General features: G+C 36.2%; 1 protein-coding gene across 2 annotated transcripts in view; it reads right to left on the minus strand.

Annotated features, from left to right (window-relative positions):
* Nucleotides 1-23,500, minus strand: part of LOC135076121 (uncharacterized) — a 39,703-nt gene extending 16,203 nt beyond the window's left edge. The window contains exons 1-3 of one of the 2 annotated variants that reach the window (XM_063970587.1): nt 23,477-23,500; nt 23,283-23,346; nt 6,486-6,547 (exon numbers count right to left, since the gene is read on the minus strand). In XM_063970587.1, the coding sequence (XP_063826657.1) occupies nt 6,486-6,542 (57 nt within the window). In that variant the 5' untranslated portion in view covers nt 6,543-6,547; nt 23,283-23,346; nt 23,477-23,500. Of the gene's footprint in view, nt 1-6,485; nt 6,548-7,755; nt 7,863-23,282; nt 23,347-23,476 lie in introns of those variants that run through there. The other variant, XM_063970586.1, reaches the window with a different exon arrangement.
* Between the last annotated feature and the right edge of the window lie 1,348 nt (nt 23,501-24,848).

Genomic DNA, 24,848 nt, shown 5'->3' on the forward strand with positions numbered 1-24,848 from the left:
ACGTAATGTAAACTTAGAGGATTCCCAACATTAATTTACTCTAAGAAAGTCAAAAACATGTAACGGAATCTCCGACTTACCACTTTAGTGGACCGATTACAGGAAATAGTGGCCCATTAAGTACATGTTTTTTTGTATTATTATGAATGTTCAGGAAACGGCGCAGTTTTTAAAATGGTTTTGGACCTATGGAAGTTCTTTTTTTTACTTAAACTTGTAAGTTGAAAATTTGATAGTGTTCTGATAAAAGCATAATTTTAATGTTTCTAGCAAAACTTTTGTATCTTGAATCAAAGATAGGAAGGTGATTATTTTTTTCAAACATCTGCAATTAATAACAAATCTGTCGAAAAAAAGAAATCTGAAAAAAGACAACCCAAAAAAAAGATAAAAATGTTTAAAGCCTACTAGGTCACAAAATTTGAAAATATCACAAAATTAACTCTATCTCCTAAACGATGCACAATCGTATTACATACATGGGGGTGATTTAGGTACACCTTGATGTAAGGAATCTAAATTTTTCTTTTAGACCTCACTGTTTTGGCCACCCTGTATATAAAAGAAAGTCGTGTTAGTTACTCCACTTATAACTCAAGAACGGCTGAACCGATTTAGCTGAAAATTGTCAGGGAGGTAGTTTAGAGCCAGGAGAAGGACATAGGATACTTTTTATCCCGTTCGAAATAAAAAAAATCTGCTTATTTATTGCCATTAAGGCGGAACAAAGTTCGCCGGGTCAGCTAGTTGTCGATAAAATAAAATACTCAAGATTAAAAAAATTTTTTTTCGGGCATTATTTTTTTACGGATTTGTGTTCAGTATCAGTAATACAGTGTGAGTCACGTTAAAGTGTACATATGAAAATAGATGAAACTAAACCTATTTTTATCGACAAAAAAGAGGTCAAATTTTTTTTTTGATTTTTTTAAAATTTTTTATAGATTTTTTTTTCTTCCAATTACTTATTGCAAAGAAAACGTAATAACTTTTAAACTAAGCGGTATATCCTGATAAAATAAAAACAGTAATAATGCTAAATAACAGGCAATACTAAAAAAATACATAAAGTACACAAAAAATGCCAAAAAATAATAAAAAATGATACTTTTTGAAAAAAATCTGCTTTTAAATTCGTGTTTTTTTGGTTATTTGATAAATTTCTCCAAAAAATGCCCCTATAACAGGTAGTTTTTATTACTTTTTATTATTCTCTATCGTATTATCTTTGTAAAACCAAAAATCGCATGTCTCTATCCCTATCACAACATTTGCTATGATCGTTTGAACAAAGGCCTGCCACAACATTATTCTCCGCTACAGGTAGAGACAATTTTAACTTTAACTAAAATGCTTATTTTACTTCGAAATCTTTTGTTTTTATTTCAAATCTAACTTGCCTTTATCAAAATTACAAATCTAGAGCCATTTTCAGTTTCGTTGATAACTAAGCTTTGAATGGCGCGCCCGGAAAGGCTTAGTTCACACGATCATTGCAAACGTTGTGATAGGAATAGAGACATGCGATTTTTGATTTTACGAAGGTAATACGATAGAGAATAATACAAAGTAATAAAAAACACCCGTTATAGGGGCATTTTTTGGAGAAATTTATCAAATAACCAAAAAAACACGAATTTAAAAGCAGATTTTTTTCAAAAAGTATAATTTTTTATTATTTTTTGGCCTTTTTTGTGTATTTTATGTATTTTTTTAGTATTGCCTGTTATTTAGCATTATTATTGTTTTTATTTTATCAGGATATACCGCTTAGTTTAAAAGTTATTACGTTTTCTTTACAATAAGTAATTGGAAGAAAAAAAATTCTATAAAAAATTTAAAAAAAATCTCAAAAAATTTTTGACCTCTTTTTTTGTCGATAAAAATAGGTCTAGTTTCATCTATTTTCATATGTACACTTTAACGTGACTCACACTGTATAGTAACCTCTGTAAATATGGCAAGAATGCAAAGTAACACCCTGTATAATAAACAAATAGTTTGAAAGCGATTCCGGAAAAACTTTTTTTGGGATCTTTTTGTATTTAAAAAATCCCGTGTCGTGTAACTAATAGGCTTTGAATTAAATATTTATGTTGTACTTTTTCTGTACTTAGATTGAAATGTCCCTAGGGTATCTACGTCTCTTTGACAAATATCGTGTAAGCTCGAATTCACCCGATATCACCGATAGTCTAGGTATAATGCAAACACTCCATTTGCCCGAGAACTTGATCCATCATTCGCAAAAGGTATATTTTTACGTTCAACTCCCGAGAGTCATAAGTAAATGTTCGCGATTGACATTTGAGCCAGCGGAGCACGACTCCCGTTCTCTAGCAAAACGAATACAACGGTAGAGAAAATAAAAATCGGACAAGTGCGAGTCGGAATCGCACACGAAGGGTTCTGTACCATCGTACGTGATTGAACGCCGTAATATGTTTTCATTATATCTATTAACTTTTTTCCTTAACGCTCTCTATGTGTTTTTATCGACGGTCAAGTTTCCTGATCCAAAATCTTGGCTATTGGCAGCGCGCAACAGTGAGAACGAAAGGTGGGAATAGTCATAATGTTTATTTTTTGTATTTCATAAAGCGGCAAAAGAAGTTCACATTCTGCAAAAATGTCAACTGTCTGTCGATTCATAAGATTGACCTCTACATACCGCTAACAGATGGACGAGTGGGCAGCACCTGCTAAGACTTAACATTAGGGTTTCTTTGGCACCCTTTGTGTACGGAACCCTAAAAACAAGTCATTCTCGTAAAAGAATATTGAAATCTGCTTAGTGCTGGTTTTTGGCCGTAAGTTAATGCATTTATTGTTGGTTGGCAATAAATAAATTACATTTCCTGCCCCAAACGTCTGATTATTATAATATAATGGTTTCTCAGAAACAGGAGCCGCTGTCATACGCATTCCGATTTCCCGGGAAGTTTGTCTTTATGTTACCCATAACTCCTAGTAAGTTTTACAAAACGCAGACATGATATACCATTTAATATGAAATTCAACGGAAACCACAGCTTTGATAAATACTTTCGTTTCCAGAAAATGGGTAGAAAAAGTTTCACCAAATGAAATCTTCTTTCGCAGCCTATGAAATGCGAAAGTTGGGGTTACATAGCTTATTACAGTAGACAGCACATCGTATTTTTTAAAATATTTATTGCAACTGCGTAAGATGTCACAGTGTCAATTCAAATAATGTATATTTACTATACCTACCTACCTAAATTATCTGCTTAGAATGAAGAGAAGTAGACAAGCAATCATAACGTAACGTTTACGTAACTTAAGCTGGGTTGAACCATCTTACTTTAACTGTGACAAATATCAAAAATCTGTCAAACTCCATACAAAACACACCTATAGTTACTGTTAAAGTTAGGTGGTGCAACTCAGCCTTAGTAGGTAGCACAAATTGTTTACTAGGTATTGGTTTTGAGTTTCAATGCAAAGTTTAAAGACCCTAATTAAACATTTCCTTAACTTTTGAAGATATCCCAATACTAATAATTGAAATTGTTGAAGCTTACAACCAACAGTTTCTGCGGAACGAAGTTCGGATGAACTTGAACTGATTAATTAATTTTGGTAATAAGACTTGACAGATTTCATTTTCGGAAGCGAACATTATTGAGTTAGGATTTTGGTAGAAATAGAGACGCGTTGCTTTCGACAGGAACACTTTTTTTGGCAATTTTCTTTTTATTTATCGTCGTATAATATGCGACCAGCACCAATAAAAGTCTACTAAAAACAGGGCGAGAAAATGCGTGGTTTTCCATCGAAAATAAAATCGGATCATTATCTGCCACATATCTGAAATCATCATTATTTTGCTCAAATGAATTCCAATGGATGAAATTCACCGGGATAAAACAAAGCCATTTCACGTAACGTCGAGACGGCGGTCCGCAATGGGAATGACGGCTCATCAAAGAGTCGGCGAAAAGACGTCACGATCCTTATCCCAAGAGACTGACCGACTTTTGAGTTTAATATAATTTTATAGCCATTCACAAGAGCTACGAATATTAATTACGTTTCCATAAAGTACTTAACGAGTGTGAGACAGGTCAGAGCGCAGCTAGAATCTGCGCGAACCGTGTGATGCTTGAATGAGCGACTTCCAACTAACTCATAGGGCTGTACCAAGCAGGTAGCAGTATTTGTGACTGAAGTTTGTGATTTAAGTATAACTAAGACTTTTCTAGCTATTTTACGTAGGTATTAACATATTATGGTTAATTTTAGTTAGTGTACGTAAATGATAGCGTAATGTTTCCACCTTTTCTGAAGGTAGGACTCAAAATGTCAAGCTAAAATTAACATAAAAGTTAGATACCTACAATAAACAAGAATGCATCGAGTTTGCGATGAAGTGACGTTATACGTTTGTATTGCCACCGTATACAATATCTAAATAGTAGCGTATTGACAACTCATAAAATGGTGTCAACTAGAACGGTGTCAACCCCACTGCATACGTGCCAACAATGTTATCGGTGCGTAAACTCGCATGTGCAGGGGTTTGTTAATAGTACGCCACCAGGGGGCGATGTGGTGTAGTTTGGTCGCTTCTGAACACCGTGTTTTACCCATTTTTGCGTGATTCGAAAGAACTTTATACTAGAAAGAATTTAAAGCACCACCTAACTTTAACGGTAAATATACCGACAACCGGTGATTTTTGTATGGTGTTTGATAGATTTTTGACGTTTGTTAAAGTAAGATAGTACAACCAAGCCTTAATTTAGTAAACGGCTTAAGTATCTTTTGTTCTTTTTCTCTGCTTTTTGGTATGTTATAATAAATTCTTTCCCTACAAATCCTTTCAATAACCATCTGCTTGTTAATGTTACACTTCAACGCGTTATCCTCAATTTTGCATAAGCGGATTACTTTAATTTCCCTGAGTGTTCCTTAAAAGCGAGACAATTTGGACAAATCGCTTTCTTTTCTGCCTCCGCCAACAGTCTGATTGTGCAACAATTACTTGTTTTCTTTTCATCAAATAAGGCTTATTTTCTTTTCATCAAATAAGGCTTATTTTCTTTCCCGGTAATAAATGAGATTTAAAAAAAAAATTCTATCTAGAAAATACGAGTAAGGTAAGGATAGCAGCAGGTAAGGTTAGTTTTTTTTTATTTGGTTGCAGATAAAATAAATGCTCTTTTTTATTACATTAGTAGCTGACATGTCGGCGCCAATGTTAGTGTAGAAATTGAAGGATTATAATCTCCTCTAACCTCTAATATAAAACTTTTGAATGTTGAAAAGGAGATTAAATTTATAAAAAAATCTCAAAGTGACTTATAAATTGATGTTCAAATAAATATTTTAATCGGTATGGAAAATTTATGGGTTTTAATTTAACTTTAATCTGGATTATTTTATCTTTACAGCTGTATGTTTTCGCCTTAATAGAGTTTAAAGAAGATTATAAAGTCAAAGAGAGCCCAAAAAAGTAAGAAATGTAAGTATGTAAATAAAAAATTGGGTATGAATTTAGAATAGGAGACTTAAAATATATTGGTGCACTTTTTCTCAAAAGAGTATATTGTACATAAGTATCCGATAAAAATTAGCTTAAGGTCCATTTGACGAACTTGAAACGAATCGGATGTGTGTAATATGAAACTTATCACCGAAATCCCTTGTTTTTATGTCATTTTCCATGCCAAATAATAGTTTATCTTATTATATTAGTAGCATCACTAACCTGTAATGAGATCAGTAGTTCTATGCTTCTGAGAATAAACTTCGCACCGTTGAATAATTTATGAGTATAGGTCAAAGAAAGCACAAAGGTTTTCAACTACAACTGCAATCCAAACTGGTTGGTGTGTTTTTCTCTTTTTCCGAATTACATGAGCCCTGACTGATTACTTTCGAAGTAGTACTGGTACTTGTTGAACAAGTTTGTAAAGATCACAGTAGGTATGTTATTTTGTTACTTTTAACTCTAAAAATGTTATCTTGCCTACTTTATAATAAATTTCATTGCTAAATATTTACCTACATCAAGTAAGCAGCTGTCTCATTAAACCAAACCTTAGTATTCGTTATTTCAAGGACAACTTACTGTCTACTAATAAATTGGTCAAAGTCCAAAATGTATTTGTATTAAATTGTCTATTAGAAATATTTCATCAGCCGTTTTATCTAAAATTATTACTTAACAATTTTTAACATGCAAAGCAGTCTTGTAAAAGTGACAACGGTAATTTTAATGTTAGGGAAATGCCACAGCCAAATAAATGCTCTTTCATCAGCAAATAATTTAATAGTTGCTTCAAGATTTTAAATTTGTTTCAAAGTTATGAAGCTACTTCGCATCTAAACAGATCAACTGGTAAGCAACGAAAAAATGAATTATCATAGCTCAAGGCGAAACAACTGAAAGCAAATAGTTATTCTGGAGAATATTACAAAATAAAAGAGAAATATGCTTATGAAATAAAATTACTCACCGCATAGCATTGTGACACTAGTGCCGTCGTTAATATAAATGCTGCGAACTGCCTCATTTTGTCTGTAAAGAAGAAAAAAATGCTAAATTAATGTTTGTTTATTTTTCACTTTACTTATTTTGTTATAGTGAGAGAAAGATGTATGTAAGTACAAGGTAATTTTGAATTTTGTGTTAAAATCATGACATTTGGTACAATAAAGGGTGGCATCTATTATTTATTATCCGTAAAGTTTGTTGCTTGACGAAACTCGAGCTAGAATAAATTGATTTTAGAATCAATTTGACCCTAAATATGCCTTTAATGAATGTAATCTGAACAGCAATTTGCAGATTCTCCCATTAAAAATAACTCAAAGATATTTAATACACGGGATTGCGTGCAAGATAATAAAACCATTTACGTTGTTAGATTTTGTTAATTAAATCTAAACCCAAGGAGTAAAACTCGTTTATAGCGTTGGCTTTACAACGGAAAACCTGATTAGTTTTTCAGCTTGATTTATAAAGAGAAACTCAGGGAATTTTATTTTAATTTTATTATTAACCAGACATTGTTTTCATTTAATCACCGTGAAAACACTTTTACCCTTACAAGACTTAGAAATAATTTTTAATTCAAAAACATTGCATTTATCCCTTACAATTAGTAAAGTTATTGGACCATGATACTGAAAAAATGCTCCCTAAGGAAGTGGTTAAGACTTTATCTTAGGTTATGATTAATAAAAACACAAATTAAGGAGGACTGTGTGTGTATGATTTTTTTAACAAAAAAACAAACTGATTTTATAAACTTGCCGCTACTCTACACAATCATGAGTATCATTAAAATCACACCGCGGAGGAAGCGAATATCTCATAATGTGCCATACATGATTCATTCAAGCAACCACAGTACGTGGAAGAAATTTTTAATGCCTAATGCATGCTTTTTATTAAGGAAATAAAATATTAAGATATTACTTCTGGTGGCTTTTAAAGCATTCTCGTATTTAGCAAACTTACAACTAAGCAAACATTCATTTGAGAACTGTTAGAGTAACTTTTTATCAAATCCACCTTCAGATTAAATTCGAAAGAACTGGAATATAACAGAAACTACAATTTTATAAATAGAAGATATTTAATATGGGTTTACTCGTGTGTTGAGTTTCGTAGCCGTTTTTACCGAGATATTTATTTTGTTTTTAAGTGCGGTAAAAGCATTTTGAAGAAAATGAAAACAAAATAATAGTAAAATAGGTATTTTGTTTCAATAATGAACTCACCGAAATGTTTTGGTTAAAACTTATTTCCTCAGACGTGTTCTCAAGTGAGTGAAGTCACTCGTATTGTGCTTGTATGAGAGTTCAGTGCGGTCTTAAATTCTCTCAAACAGTATTTAAAAGGTATTTCAGGCAACCCGCATTGTCTAAACTTCCCATGTATTTGGGCAACGGAATGTTATAGACATGTAGGTACATATTTTGTGTATCAGTCCACGCGGTTATTGTGTGTAAGATTTTATTTGGATGAAGTTCTCAGTATTAATGTTTTCCGAGTAAATATTGCTGTTTTAAATATTTTTTGTGTGCGTATTTTTTGGTGCTTCTCCAACGTTTTTGCATTCATTGCATCAGTTGAGGCAAAAAATATCATAGCTATCATAGTTAATTGTGTAATTTGCATTTTTACTCTTCATTTTTTTAGGAAGGATTTAAAATTTATCCCAACTAATATTATAAATGCGAAAGTAACTCTGTCTGTCTGTCTGTCTGTCTGTCTGTCTGTTACGCTTTCCCGCTTAAACCTCGCAACCGATTTTGATGAAATTTGGCATAGAGATAGTTTGAGTCCCGGGAAAGAACATAGGATAGTTTTTATCCCGGTTTTTGAAACAGGGACGCGCGCGATAAAGTTTTTCTGTGACAGACAAAATTCCACGCGGGCGAAGCCGCGGGCGGAAAGCTAGTTATAATATATTTTTCATTAAAATGCAGATACTACTCGTACCTAGTGGGTGGGTGGAGTAAGATTTTGCACCAAAAACTGACTGCCTGTTTATACTGCCGTCAGCTCCAACTTTTATGTATAGGTACAATAATTTGTTTAGGATGTCATTGAGAGTTAATTTGCAATAGCAGAATACATTATATGGTTAATTGTCTAGATTAGATAATTACTGTTGTAATGCGAGTGTAACAATTAACTGCGTATAATAATAAAATAACAATAATAAAGACTTTATCGCTTATTACATCTATATATATAAAAGAAAGTCGTGTTAGTTACTCCACTTATAACTCAAGAACGGCTGAACTGATTTAGCTGAAAATTGTCAGGGAGGTAGTTTAGAGCCAGGAGAAGGACATAGGATACTTTTTATCCCGTTCGAAATAAAAAAAAAGTTTGATTATTTATTGCCATTAAGGCGGAACAAAGTTCGCCGGGTCAGCTAGTTGGAAAAAAAATCTCATTATAGATTTATCAACTTTCTTTCCTCATTTCTATTAATTCATTGCTGTATCCATAGGGATGATCTAAATTATCCTAAAACATCTATTACGATATAATTAAAGTTTATATTTTTCCGGGTAGATACAGAAATATTCCGAGATTTAAAAAATATCACAGATTTTTGGGAAAGACACCTGTGGACTAGGTTTGTGGACTAGGTGTATCATTGCCTAGCAGATATTATTAATTTTACATAAAAGTAACAGGTTCTGATGTATAATTAATAGATACTTAAGCTGACTGGTTTCATTTAAAGACCCAGTTCATAGTTCGAAGTCGAAAATGGAAATTATTTAAAATTAATGTGGCAGCAGTATGTAACAATATTGATGGATTTTCACGTCACGAATTTTAAATTAACAATTCGTTTTTATATCTAGAAAGAGGATATAAATGGATGTTTTGACCTCCTCATATTACGACACGCAGCATGGACGAGCACGGCCGCAATGCACTTTGGCGTTTTGAAGCAACATACTAGTAAATTGCGTAGTTTCAACATGTCGGTCAATGTTTTGGTATAAATGTATGTATACTAATATTATAAAGGTGAAGAGTTTGTTTGTTTGAACGCGCTAATCTCACTAACTATTGGTCCGATTTGAAAAGTTATTTTGTTAGATAGACCATTTATCGAGGCTTTAGGCTATGTAATATCACTACAGCCAATAGGGGCGGAGGAGTAATGAAAAAAATGTTGCAAAACCGGGAAGTATTCAAACTATTTTCACGCGAACGAAGTCGCGGGCATAGCTAGTCGTTGTTATAATAACGACGGACGTGTTGTGTGGTTTGTGTACCGGACTAAGTTAGGGGCCGCGCGATTGATACCCTTTAATACAAACATGAATATGTTTGTTTTGGTCAGGGTGTTTTGTAAAAACATAATATTTACAGCAAACTTGGGCTTAGATGGAGCCTTGTAAAAATGTCCAAGGATGTAAGCCTTACATCCGACATTGTAAGGGATATTTTAAACAGTAATATCCTTAAGACTAGCTCTACACATTTAAATACCTTATTAAACACCTTAAGGAAGTAGTACACGTTTCGTACAAGGTTAAGGAATTGTATCGTGTTGTATGTACATTTATCAGAACAGTGGAAGTTTGTAATTATTCTATTTGCTAAACACGGATAGTACGTCAAATTATAATGTAAATATAGGAAACATCTAATTTAACTAATCATCATGTCCTTAGTGCAGTAACATATTGCAAAAAGGTCTCTGAACTAAAGGGAATTCAGTTATTTTTTTACTCTAAAGAATTCGTTTAAAAACTGCCATCAATGAACCAGTATGTATACTACTTTAACTATTTAGACGATCTGTCGATCTCTCTCAGTCAGTAGAGTCACCATTCTCGTATGAGATGGCCACTTTTGTTTAAGCAATCAACTTAATGACAATTATTATTCCAAAAGATATAACAATACACGTAGCTCTAAATTTTTTGGGTTTACCCAAACCGCATTCGATACAATTTAACCTTTGTGCATCCCGGATTTGAGACAATGAATAATCGACATTAATTGTTATCGTTTACCTGTTACGGTGCAGCATCGGTTAGTCTTAATCGATTGCATCAATCTCGGTAATCGTGTCATTCGTTCGTTCGTTCGTTCGTTTCAGCCGAAAGACGTCCACTGCTGGACAAAGGCCTCCCCCAAGGATTTCCACAAAGACCGGTCCTGCGCCGCTTGCATCCAGGTACTTCCCGCGACCTTTACCAGATCGTCGGTCCACCTAGTGGGAGGCCTGCCCACGCTACGTCTTCCAGCTCGTGGTCGCCACTCAAGAACTTTCCTGCCCCAGCGGCCATCAGCTCTTCGAGCTATGTGCCCCGCCCACTGCCACTTGATTTTAGCGATTCTGCGGGCTATGTCAGTCACTCTGGTTCTCCTACGGATCTCCTCATTTCTGATTCGATCACGCAGGGAAACTCCGAGCATAGCACGCTCCATCGCTCTTTGGGTGACCTTGAGCCTTCTTATGAGGCCCATAGTAAGCGACCACGTCTCAGAGCCATACACCATCACTGGCAACACACACTGGTCAAATACTTTTGTCTTGAGACACTGCGGTATTTCGGACGTGAGAATTTCGCGAAGCTTCCCGAACGCTGCCCAGCCGAGTTGGATTCGACGATTAACCTCTTTCTCGAAGTTGGACCTACCTAACTGGACTGTTTGTCCCAGGTATACATAATTGTCAACAAGTTCGAGTGTAGTGTCTCCAACCTTCAGAGGAGTGGGTACAACACGGGCATTTGACATAATTTTTGTCTTGTCCATGTTCATTTTAAGACCCACTTGTTGAGAGGCTCTACTGAGGCCATCGAGCATTGTGTTTAGGTCCTCCACGGTCTCAGCCATGACTACGATATCGTCCGCGAAACGAAGGTGTGTGATATACTCGCCGTTGATATTTATGCCGAATCCGCTCCAGTCCAGAAGCTTGAAAACATCTTCCAGGGCGGTGGTGAACAGTTTCGGAGATATGACATCTCCCTGTCTCACCCCTCGCTGCAACTGGATAGGTTTCGAGTTCTGATCCTGGAGGCGGACCGACATTGTGGCGTTTTCGTACAAGCCCTTCAGCGCTTCGATGTATCTATAGTCAATTTGGCACCGTTGGAGAGACTGTAGCACTGCCCAGGTCTCGATCGAGTCGAAGGCTTTTTCATAGTCCACAAACGCCAGACAAAGTGGCTGATTATACTCCTCGGTCTTCTGTATAATCTGCCGTAGCGTATGTATGTGGTCTATGGTACTAAAGCCTTTTCGGAAACCGGCTTGTTCGGGAGGCTGGAAGTCGTCGAGCCTGCGTGCGAGACGATTCGTGATGACTCTCGAAAACAGCTTGTAGACATGGCTCAGAAGTGAGATGGGTCTATAATTTTTCAACAAGGTTTTGTCGCCTTTTTTGAAAAAAAGTATCACCACACTTCTGTGCCATGCCGTAGGCGTTTTTCCCTCAAGTATGACGGAATCGAACAGCCTCTGAAGAGCCTTTAGTACCGGCGTTCCGCCTGCTTTCAGAAGCTCAGCCGTGATTCCATCATCACCCGGTGCCTTGTTGTTTTTCAGCTGTTTGAGAGCCATTCTAATCTCGTACAGGCTGACGTCCGGGATATCTTCGGTGTAGTGTCGGGTCAGTCTAGCTCTTGGGTCTTCGGCTAGATTTGTGACAGGTGTACGTACACTCGTGTATAATTGTCCGTAGAACTTCTCAACCTCTTCCAATAACTCAGGCCCCGACGAGATGTCTCTGCCATCCTCGGTCTTCAGCTTGGTCAGTTGACTTTGGCCAACAGACAGATCCCTAGAGAACACTTTAGAGCCTTTGTTACGCTCAATCGCCTCTTTAATACGATCTGTATTAAATTGGCGTAGATCGCGAGTCAAAGACTTGGAGATCTGTCTGTTAAGACGCCGATACTGAGCAGCATCTTCAGAGGACTGCAGAACCAAGTTTCGTCTCTCTTCCATAAGTTTATTGGTGAGGTCAGAGATCTTTTTGGTTCCTTTTGGACGACGGGTTTTAAAGAACTTAGACCCAGTCGTTTGGACAATTTCCACGAACCTGTCATTGTATTCGTCCACATTTTCGCAGTCTCCTAGGCATTCGAAACGATTTTGCAACTCGAGCTGAAAGCTTTCGGGGTTTTGGAGTTGGATGGGCGCTGGGCGGAGCGTAGACTTCATCAGTCGACGCCTCTCGAGCTTGGGTCTGATATTCAATGTGCCTCTTACCATTCGGTGATCGCTTCCTGTTTTGACCGAGTTGATCACAGAGACATCATTGAATATATGCTTCTTCGTCGACAAGATGAAGTCGATCTCATTTTTTATAGCGCCATTGGGATGCAGCCATGTCCACTTTCGCTGTTTTGGCTTCCTGAAGAAGGAGTTCATCATAAAGAGGCCCTCCCTCTCCATAAAGCCAGCCAGCAGTTGGCCACGTGCGTTCCTCTCTCCATACCCAAATTGCCCCACTTTCAGCTCATTATCGCTTCGTCTACCCAGCTTCGCGTTGAAGTCCCCCATCACAACGGTAAAATGGGACCGGGAGCTATGTATGGCTCTGGAAATATCCTCATACATAGTCTCCACTTCGTCGTCGGGGTGTTCCGTGGTCGGTGCGTATACCTGTATGACCTTCAGCGAATACCGTTTGGTGATTCTGAGTATAAGGTACGCTACCCTCGCCGAAACACTCTCGATCTGGACCACGTTGTTGACAAGGGACTTGTGGACGATAAACCCGACACCACCCTGGGACTGCTGGTCGCCCTCCCGGAAGTAGAGCAGGTTTCCGGATTTCAGGATTATGGTGTCCTCCCCCTCTCTTCGGACTTCGCATAATCCTACGATATCCCACCGCAACCTGCTCAGTTCTTCCTCGAGTTCGGCGAGCCTCACGTCAGTCCGCAGCGTGCGAGTGTTAAATGTTGCCAGGGCCAGAGGTCGTCGGGGTTGGTAGCCTGTCGGTACCCGGTGATTCTTAGCACCCCTCGCCCCACCGTTACCGTGACCGCTACCGTGGCCCGGGATAGTGGGGCCGCCGGGGACTAGGGGCCGTGTTTTTTTGTTCCTCTCCATGGGGGGGATTTGCCTTAATCGCCACGCTTGGCAGGCGGGTTGGCGATCGCAGTTTTTTATAAGGTTTCGCACGCAGACGCTGCTGCCCGTCCGGTGCTGCAGGGATTTTGTCGCCTCTTACGACACGCCTCCTGTTGGCGGTGGGGAAGAGTATTCTTTATGGCCGTCCCCACACGGCACACAATCGTGTCATAATACTCGTAAATAACCGAGTCCGACTTTCACTTTATCTTGCGACATTATACTTATTTAGCGCGTGCGCATGAAATAGATAGGGATGTTGATCTCCTCTGAACGCAAAAGGTTAACAAGTATTTGTTTTTACCATGAGCTTACGTTACGTGTGCTCGCTAGCGACTGCGACATTAAATGTATGACAGATTGTACAGCGCCCCTAGCGGCTACTTTCAAGAACTAAAATCTTCATAGATATTTTTTGACGTACTCGTTAGCGAGCATACCTAACGTAAAGTCATGGTAAGCACACATATTACGTAAACTGAGACGCGATCTAGGGTACATAAATACTTTATTTATTCGAGATGAAATGCAAAGGACAGTTCTCTTAATTAAGCACACAATTTTGAGAACTTAATAATTAGTAGAAGAAGTTAGTTAAGAAAGTTGTTTGTTTATTTACGTTAAACTCAATAGAAAACAAATCAACGTCGAAGGGAGCAATACCTTCTGCTAAATTGCTTTTTGTCAAAACAACAACACTTTTTATTTGTGTTCAGTTTAATAATTCTTACTTACATTTAATTCAATAAATAAATATTTTTTAATAAAGTCGAGAATTTTTAACAATATGTTGACAGTATTTTATTAATACTCATTTTTTATACGTATTTATGTCAATAATATAGAGCTTATATCAGACAAAACTAGTTCATCAAATCATTATGCTATTTATAAAATGCTGAATATTCCTGTCAGGCTAAATTGCAAGACTTTAACATTTTGGCCGGTGATTACACTGATTACTGAATTAAAACGGTTAATTTCACATTGTGGGACATAATATGATTTAGTTTGATTATGAAGGACATTGTGTTCAAAACTAAGTAGTACCAGATAATTGGATCCTAAGCCCTTTAATTGACACACGTCAACGTCAATGCTCGATTTTAATTACCACAAACCAAATTGGAGCATAACAAAGGCTGATTTAGTATGCTCAATGCTCATATTACTCGCAATTAAATTGAGTCCTAAGTGGTTAATTTTCCAATGATGTTCTGTAGAGTCAATTTCAACTAAAAATCTATAAGATAAGCTTCAACAACATTTAGCTGCATATTAATCTAAGTTCGTTTTGCAATTAATTTTAAGAGTCGTGATTATTAGTGTCCTAATAAAGACGACAAGTTGTTAATTTATACAGAAGCAACCGTTGGCACGCTATTTTCTCCGAAATGAATATCCATTCATTTCGGACCTATTCAGGTACAATATTATCGTCAAAGGGTTCTTCAGCGAAAGCTCCTTACGTCATTAATGAATGAAAACTATTCTAGAAGATTATTATTGTACAGTCGACAACATGGTATACCGAGTAATAAGCCCAAGTTCGAACTATTTGAAGATGACTGTACCCACAATTATTTTGTTGCAGCCGTCTGTGCAACAAATGAATACAATCATAAAAATAACAATAATTATTGCATTCATTAAAGGTACTACAATAAAAGCCTACTGTAAATAATCATTATGTATAACTTATTACAGTGATAGTTTTTGCTAATTACTTTGACCTATAAAAATCAAGACATAAGGGCTACTTAAGATAGCTGAGTAACCTATATGAACTTATCGAGTAGGTAAATGCAAAAAGTTAAGGTGAAAAATTTAAGTTCTTAAGATCTTTAAACTTTAGGTTGATTTGAATTTTAATTAAGATCGATACGTGCGATTCATGATGTTTTCTACACTAATATTATAAAGAGGAAAACTTTGTTTGTTTGTTTGTTTGTTTAGTTGTAATGGATAGGCTCAAAAACTACTGGACCGATTTCAAAAATTCTTTCACCATTCGAAAGCTACATAACTCACGAGTAACATAGGCTAAATTTTATTTTGGAAAAAATAGGGTCCCGTAAAATATTTGGGATTTTCATTAGACGTGGAAAAGCGCCATCTATCGTCATTGGTTAAAATCTTCTTGCGCCTGACAAAAATTTTTGAGGTACGTAAATATTCATGAAAGCAAAGCTGTCAAACGCCATCTATCGACATCATTAGTAAATTAGTAACTAAATATTACATGTACTATGAATAACGCTGCTCGTAAATAATATTGAAAATTTAATAAATAAAGATATTTTATGTAATTGAACCATTCACTGTATGTACCTATTTAATTCATTCCCTGTGTTTAAACGAGCAAATCAAAGTGTTAATTAGTGACTTTTTACAAACTTCCTTGCAAATTCTTAAGTGCCGCCATCTACCGAGATGAATATTAGGGTACGGTTCAGCGGCGGACAAATGGGATGGGCGCGTGGGCGATAGTAGTTAAATAGGATAAGAATTACTTCGTTTTTGTTTTCTGTATGTAATTTGTTAATTTTTTGGTAGGGTCTTTATTTTAATTACTTAGGTTGGTAGGTACTTACTTATTTGATTTTAATGATAATTACTATAGGTACGTATAATTTTAGTAGAAATAAAGGTCATTGAATGACTAAGTGACTCACTCACTCATCACGAAGTCTCAGAAACTACAAATCTCAAAAGAGTTCTCATAGGGGTTAATGGTCTATTCCACCTGGCTTTGATCACCAAGATGATCAAAGTGGACTCCAGTTAAATTATTTTTTTTAGTGTTCTTTGATCACCTATAAATAAATCATACCTCTGAATTGTCACATACATGTCCAATTTGTTTATTGCGGTTTTAGAAAATATCAAGAATGTTACAAAACAAAATGTGTAGTACAACAATTGGACATGTGACTATTCAGAGGAGGTGTGATTTGTTTGTAGATGATCAAAGGACACTAAAATAATAATTTAACTAGAGTCCACTTGGCTCACCCAGGACATCGTATCCGTGGGTGATCAAAGGCACAGAATAAATTCAAAGGACAATAAATTGTCGCTGTACGTCCACTTTGATCACCTGGCTGTACACCTCCTTTTAGAACGTAGGTAGTCACTAAGACGAAATTTTGCAAAATTCAAACCTTATGGGAGTTAAAAAGGGGGTTAGAAGTTTGTATTGCAGTCCTCGGTTTTTAAAGTAAGAGACTTGAAAGTTAAAATGTATGCTCACTATGATCTCTAGATATTGTGGAGGTGTACATATACTGTTCGGTACACTGTGGTACTGTGTACACATCGGTTTGCCGACGATATTGTGGTCATGGCAGAATCGTTGGAAGATCTTGGCACAATGCTCGAAGACCTTAATCGATTTTCCCAACAGGTAGGCCTGAGGATGAACATGGAAAAAACGAAGCTTATGTCGAATGTCCATGTTGCGCCCTACCCAGTTTCAGTTGGGAGCTCAATTCTCGAGATTGTCGACAAGGACAAACGATCCAGCTAGGTAGGTCCAATTTCGAGAAGGAGGTCAATCGTCGAATCCAACTCGGCTGGGCAGCGTTCGTGAAACTACGCAACATCTTTTCGTCCAAAATACCTCAATGCCTGAAGACTAGAGTGTATAACCAATGTGTGTTACCAGTGATAACTTATGGCTCGGAAACGTGGCCTCTCACTATAGGCCTTATACAGAAGCTCAGTTGCACAGCGTGCTATGAAGAGGGCTATGCTTGGTGTTTCTTTGCGAGATCGAATCAGAAATGAGGAGATCCGTAAACGAACCAAAGTCGCTGACATAGCCCGACGGCTTAGCAAGCTGAAGTGGCAATGGGCAGGGCACATAGTACGCAGAACTGATGGACGATGGGGCAGAATGGTTCTGGAATGGAGGCCGCGTACCGGAAAACGTAGCGTGGGACTTCCACCTACAAGGTGGACCGACGACATCGTAAAGGTAGCAGGGAAGCGCTGGACGCAGGCCGCTTCCAATCGATCAACATGGAAAGCATTGGGGGAGGCCTATGTTCAGCAGTGGACGTCCTATGGCTGAAATGGTGGTGGTGGTGGTGGTACATATACTGAAAATGTATCATTAGAAATCAACTACGGGGGCTAAGGAGATAAAAGGAGGGTTGGTAGTTTATATTATGAAAGTCCTATGTGTTTAAAGTAAGAGAGTTGAAATTTAAAATGCTATAGATGCTAAGAGCGGATTTTATGAAACTCTACCCCTAATGGAGTAAAACGAGGTCCACGCGTACGAAGTCGCGGGCGGCCGCTAGTCAAAAATAAAGACAAATGCGTACTATCTAATTAATGTAACAATGTTGAAGAGGAAGAATATTCTGCTTCTATTCATAACGTCTACTATGTATTATCTGATTCTGATATTAATAATAACTACACATTTATTTTTAACTAGCTTTCCGCCCGCGGCTTCGCCCGCGTGGAATTTTGTCTGTCACAGAAAAACAATATCGCGCGCGTATTTGCTCACCGTTTAGACCTACCCTGGACTACGACAAACATTTTAAAACCAAAATCAGCTCAATCGGCCCAGCCGTTCTCGAGTTTTAACCAGACTAACGAACATCAATTCATTTTTATTTATACAGAATTACTACTATTACATTGCATCTCACTTAATATCAATTGCGATTGCGGTCAAGCCTACCTTGTTCTGCATAAAAACATAAACTAGCAATTAAATGTAGGTATTATTACTTTTGTAGGGAAATCTCTTGCATACTTGGTCTAACTAAAGCACAGCAAAATACTTTAATAAAAATATTTATCAATATCCAATATGAGCACGTACCTAGAATGTGGCATTATTGAAAATATCAACATTGTTCAACGGTTAATTACAATAATTACGCAAATTAATTAAAGGACAATGACCAAAAGTGGTCCAAATGTCCACCACTAATGAGACCTATATTGGCTTATAGTCCATTAAGGCTTGGTATTTCTGCTAAAGTAGGTATTTCGCGCTGTCAAAATCTGCGCGCGCAATACTTCGCCGAAGACAGCAAGGGACGCTCTAGAGACTCAAGTCTACAAGGAGTCATATGAACTCCAGTTTTAAATCCGTTGTCATCTGCTGCATCTGTCATCTTTTTGGCTAGAAGATTCTTCTATCTTACAGCTTAGACCTTCAGCTACAGACCTTAGACAGTATTTTATATTATTTATTTGTGTCAGTGTGCTCTTCTAAAGAGTGTTAGACGATTGTATGTAGGTACTATTAAAGTGTAATTTTAACTCATTGGTTTTGTCTCATATTTGAGGAATGTACTATGTATCATGAGTAGAGTCTTCGTTTAAAAGGATGCGAACGATTTAAATTTCAATAGGTAGACAAAATTGATAATTCTTAATTATCAAAAATTTAAGCTTTCTCCAGTAACACTGATATTATTATACTGTGACTCATCAAAGTCACTATTGTCAAAAATATTGACAAATCGCGAACTGTCACGGCCAAAAAACTGACACGCGTCCGTCCTCCGTAAGCGCCACCGCGCGACTGATTGAGATTGTCCAAGCCGTCATGGACGATTTTTTCCACATTTTTTAACATTGTAACTAAATAAGACGCAATATAAAAATTTCATCCGTTAAAAGCCCTCAAGTTATTTCTGAACTTTAGTTTAGTAAAAGATTTAGAACCTCAAATCGCTTATTTTAAAAATAAAACCATAAATAGAAAACGAATAGAGGTAACTTTGGGAATATATTCTATCGAGTCAACTTCATCAAATCGTGTTTCCATCCGTTAATAGCCCTAGAAAATATCCTCAACTATGCCCAATAAAAATCTTAGCCTTTAATTTTACTGTTTAGTACCTCAAAAATGAAAAATGAAAACCTCATTTTCGCCATTTTCTCTGCTACCCGGCCTTAAATAGAGATTAACTTTCAGTATGGGACGAAAAAAAAATATGCTGTCAGTAAAAAGTTATGACTGTATGGAAAATTGTAGTAGTTTACGCGCTAATCTCAGGAACTACTGGTCCGATTTGAAAAATTATTTTTGTTATGGATAGCCCATTTATCAAGGATGGTTTTAGGTTATGTAACATCACCCTACAACACCAATAGGGGCGGAGCAGTAAAGACAAATGTTGTAAAAATGGGAAATATTATTCAAACTATTTTCACCCGTACAAAGTCGTAGGCACAGCTAGTATAAATAATATAATTCATCTATAACCCCGCAGCAGTTGGAAATAATACTATTTTTACCCCTTTTGCATTATTCCAATATTGTTGTCTTTCTTCGGAGCTTTTTTTTTTTTCTTTTAGTGAGAACCTAACACGGAACACTATGCGACATGACATAACATGCATAGATTAGTCCAAAATGTGCGTTGGATAGCATGATATCAAGAACATTTTTCGGATGAAAAGGTGAAAAACATGACTTTTCATTCAGTCATAACTTTTTACTGACAGCATATTTTTAATTGTTAAATTGTTCATCAAAAGTATAGAATTAGGAGATTAAGAATAATACAAATAATTAACCTACATAGACTAAATATTTACAAATATTACACACTGGCACCGTCTCATCTTCCGCAAACCTCGTCTGGGGCTGGTACTGCCGCTGCATCAGCGGAATCCCTCAAGCGACGCAAATATGTAGGTCTTAGTAGTACCTACATGTTTGAGCCATTTGGGGTCGAGACGCTAGGTCCGTGGGGACCAAGTGCTCATCGCCTGTACAGGGAATTAGCCAAGCGGCTGATTGACTGTACAGGTGATAGAAGAGCTGGCGCATTTCTTGGCCAACGAATCAGTTTGGCCATTCAGCGCGGAAATGCAGCCAGCATTCTGGGCACCATGTCGCGTTGTTTGGACAGCGATTTGGGACATATTTTTTATTTGTAAATATTTGTAAATATTTAGTCTATGTAGGTTAATTATTTGTATTATTCTTATGCCCATTTTCACCATCAATCTATAACTTTTAAGTGACCCCTTTGAAAACAAAATTCCTGTTATGTGTTACCATTGGGATCACTTAAAAATTAGGGAATGATGGTGAAAACGGGCATTAATCTCCTAATTCTATACTTTTGATGAACAATTTAATAAAATATTGTAGTTGGTTTTTTAATTGCGGTTTGGTTATAATGAATCAGTATTTAGTAGACTATTTTACTACATAGGTCTCGTTAGTGGTGGACATTTGGACCACACTCCATACATTTTTGGTCATTGTCCTTTCTGGGAAATAATTAATGGCCACCTTTATTAATCATCCATTGTAGTTAAGTTTGAACTTAGACATTTGGCTTGTAACTACATAATCATAGTCAATTACAACACCCGTAATCTTCTTGCCATGTGCATTAATACCTTGAGATCTGTATGAATGTCGAAAACATTAATAGTAGACTGACAAAGTATCTTTAAGTATAGGGCATGTTTCAAGTTGTGCGTGTGAGTAAGTGTAATTCTGTTGCAAGTATGAGTTACTAGTTATTTAAAAAAAACATTTTATTGACAAGTACGTAATTAGACTCTATCAAGTACTATTTAAAGGCTTCGGATTGTATGCAATACGTCAACTCCAGTCAACTTCTTCGAGAAGTTGGTAGAGTTAATAGAGTTTATTTGATTTTTATGTCTAGCCCTTATTTTCTATGTAGATAAAAATAAAAATACTACGTTTTTTGATACATAATCTTCAATTTTTTTTTGTTTAGAGTTAAGTTTGTGTTAGTTTTAAAAATGTCTGTTTACTGGGAACTATTAAAACGTAGGTACCTACCTAATATTTTTATCTATTAATACCTTAGGAAGGCGTTGGAAGCAGACCACTACCAACCGTTCAATATGGAAATCATTGGGGGAGGCCTATGTTCATCAGTCGTCGTTCTACGACTAAAATGATGATGATGATGATGATGAATATCGATAGGAGAGTTACTCATAACTTATTTAGTTGCAAATACCATACCATCAGAGCTATTGTGTGTTTGTACTCTATGTTTATTTATGTGTAGAGGCAAAATGGTTTATCTGGCTGCCATTGTGGTGAATCAGGTTGAAACTTGTGACTAGAATATAAGATTAATTAAAGCATTCCAAAACAATAGCCAGCTCAGTATAAACAATAGCACATGAGACTATACATTTTTGTTTCAAAATCGACTCTATCACAGCTAAATAAGATGCCTCAGTTCTTAGCTTGACGTGTCGGTACATTTTGGTGGTTACTCGTGCATAAAATAAACTAGACGTAATTACGATTAATAAATGATTAACAGATAATCATTAATTTGTGATATGTGTTATTAACGGCTTAATTTCTGTAATTTGTTAAACAGAATATTTATAATTGATGAGTATTATTTCTAATTAATTATGTATTTATAACGTGAATAAGTAGGATTAATTATTATTATTATTTTAACTAACGATTTCATTTTAATGATGCTAATTAGTAATTGACTGTATTTAGTTGATTTTTACATTATTTAATAAATACATTCGGGAAAATCGAATTCTCCGTATAATGTACCTAAACACTTTTTTAATTCATGGTACATAAAATGTTTGGATACGATTCAAATAAAGATATCAACTATTTCTTCTGCTACATTGAAAAAAAAAGTTTCAAGTATTTTTTCATTGTTTTATCACATTAATTCTTCAGTACGGGGTTATTCGCAGGCAATGGGTAGTTAAGACATAATCTTACTACAATGATGGAGAGCAGTGCCAACCTTTTGATAATAGCATGTTTTGTATTCGATTTGGCAAAGACGCCTATATTTTTTGTAATTACATTTCTCGCAAGGATTTTTTCTTGGCATTTGTCTGTTAAATTAATCTTCGCGAATATTATAAAGAGAAAAGTTGTTTGTTTGTATTGAAAAGGTTCCGAAACTACTAGACGGATTTGAAAAATTGTTTCACCATTAGGATTCTACATTATTTTTGATGAACTTTTTTTTTTATCCACCACGAGGAAGCTCTTGGCCTGTATCTCACCTGATGGTAAGTGATGATCAGGCCGAAGGTGGAAGCGAGCTTCACCCGGAACCCTCAACCGCGGAGGAATTGGATATCTTACCTCTTACTGCCGGAACACAACAATGCTGTTAACATTGTTGTTATGGCGAATGACGAATGTTATGACTTAGATGGTACGAAGTTTGCCAGGTCAGTTAGTATTAGATAATAATGACCCAGTAAAAAATAAAAAATGAAACAACGATAAGACAAATGTACAATAAATATCTCAATGCCAAAGGTTTGGTACCTACTTATCAAAACTATTTTCCTCTTTCGGAACCTCCGGGTAAAGTATGCGTAAGTCAATAAGTGTGTTACGCTCTATAAATCGTATCGTGATGAAATAATATAGCATTTCAATGAATTTGCCACTCTAATTAATAAGTTTAATAATTTAACCTTGTATATTCTTCAGTGCAATGTTGTACTTGCGTGCAAAGAGAGGTAATTTTAAACACAATGCAATTTATTACCGAACCATCTTTTTGCAATGATGAACTACTTTTGCATTATCGATTTGTGAAAACATTATAGAACGTAACCTACTTTGATGATTTTATTTGATAGTAATAAACATACATATTTTACATTTATGTAAATCAAAAGATAGCCTTACCTTGTAAATTTGTTTTCCTCCAAAAAACTTCAGTTACATTCACTATAACAACGCACTGTCTTTCTCTAAAACAAAACAAAACACGATAGATGTTAACTTTTCTATTTGACTGAACAAAAGAAAAACGATACAATTTTCGTGTTCCAATGTTCGAAGTTCAAATTTTGGCGGTAAGCAACTTTTTTTTAAACCTATCGTTGCGTGCAGTGACGAAGGCAACGCAATGAGAACTGGCCAGTTGGTGTGGTCGACTACCATTCTCTTTCATCATTGCCACAGCGTCATGAGACCGGTCTTTGCCATTACACCACATTAGTGATGAATAAATTGATAATAGAATTTATGCAAAATTAACACCTGCTTTTAACCAGTGCGAAACCTTAACATAATAGTTAAGTTATTAAGGATAATTAAGTAGACCGAAATTTACGTTTTTGCTTCAATTTTATGTATAAAGAAGAATATTAAATAAGTAGGGAATGAACGCATATTATTATTATCAAAAAACCATTTCATTACCCAACAAAATATATATTTTAAATTAACTTTTCGTGCCCTTATTAATTGGTTTCAATACCAGGAAGTATATTTACTTAATTAATTAAAATTTTCCCATCGCTTTATTCCGAACGGAGCAGATGCAGCGGTAGGAAAAATGCTGCGTTCACCAATTGCTTTGTCAAGTGAGAAAATCCAATGGAAAATTGTTTGTTTTCAATGTTTCTAAAGTACCTAACAAATGGAAATCTTGCCTGTGTGTGTTAGCAATTTATTTTTAACATTTAAAGATCTTAATAAATCGGTACAAAAATATTATTTTTAAGTAGGTACTACAACTTTTAAGTCAAAGTATTATAGTGTTAGACTTAGACCCGGTTTCCGCCAAGGCGGAGCGGAGCCGTGCGGAGCGGAGAAGAGAACTGGAAATAATAAAATCTGTCAAACGCTTTGTTTAACTGACTTTATCGTACGTTATGAACTGTCAAATGATTACGATTGCTTTACACAATTCCACCTCAGATTTATTATTGAAAACACTTTTCCGCTCTGCTCCGCTCCACTCAGCCTTGGAAGCAACCGGGCCTAAGTCAGTCTCACATAATGGCAATTACAACAAAGAAGTCAATTATTCCGTTTGTCTTAAACAAATTGTGTACGTTTAAATCATTTCGCTTGGGCGTATCATTTCAAAGCGACAAAGAAAAACGTTAGGGCGAGGGTCGCGTCTGGGAAACGCTCCGTCATTAATTTTGTATTAGCAAAAAACGTTCCACAAATTATCCGGCGTGCGAAGCGCCCTCTCCCGTTTTCGCTTGATAAACTCCGCTTATAGCTTATTAGGGTACTGTACTGATATATTTTTGCACAGATAATTGAGTTGAGCTCTTGTCTTTTAGCGTTAAGTACTTGTACTAAACGGTACACTAGAAAAAGAATGTTTTTTTTTTGGCTGAAAATCGCATCTTGCTACGAAGCTAACTGCCCATATCCTCAAAAATAAAGATGAGACTATACATGACTCAACTTACTTAATTTGACAACATTAATTTAATTTTAAAAATACTT

The sequence above is a fragment of the Ostrinia nubilalis genome, chromosome 11, assembly GCF_963855985.1.
Source record: "Ostrinia nubilalis chromosome 11, ilOstNubi1.1, whole genome shotgun sequence".
Classification (NCBI taxonomy): Eukaryota; Metazoa; Arthropoda; class Insecta; order Lepidoptera; family Crambidae; genus Ostrinia; species Ostrinia nubilalis.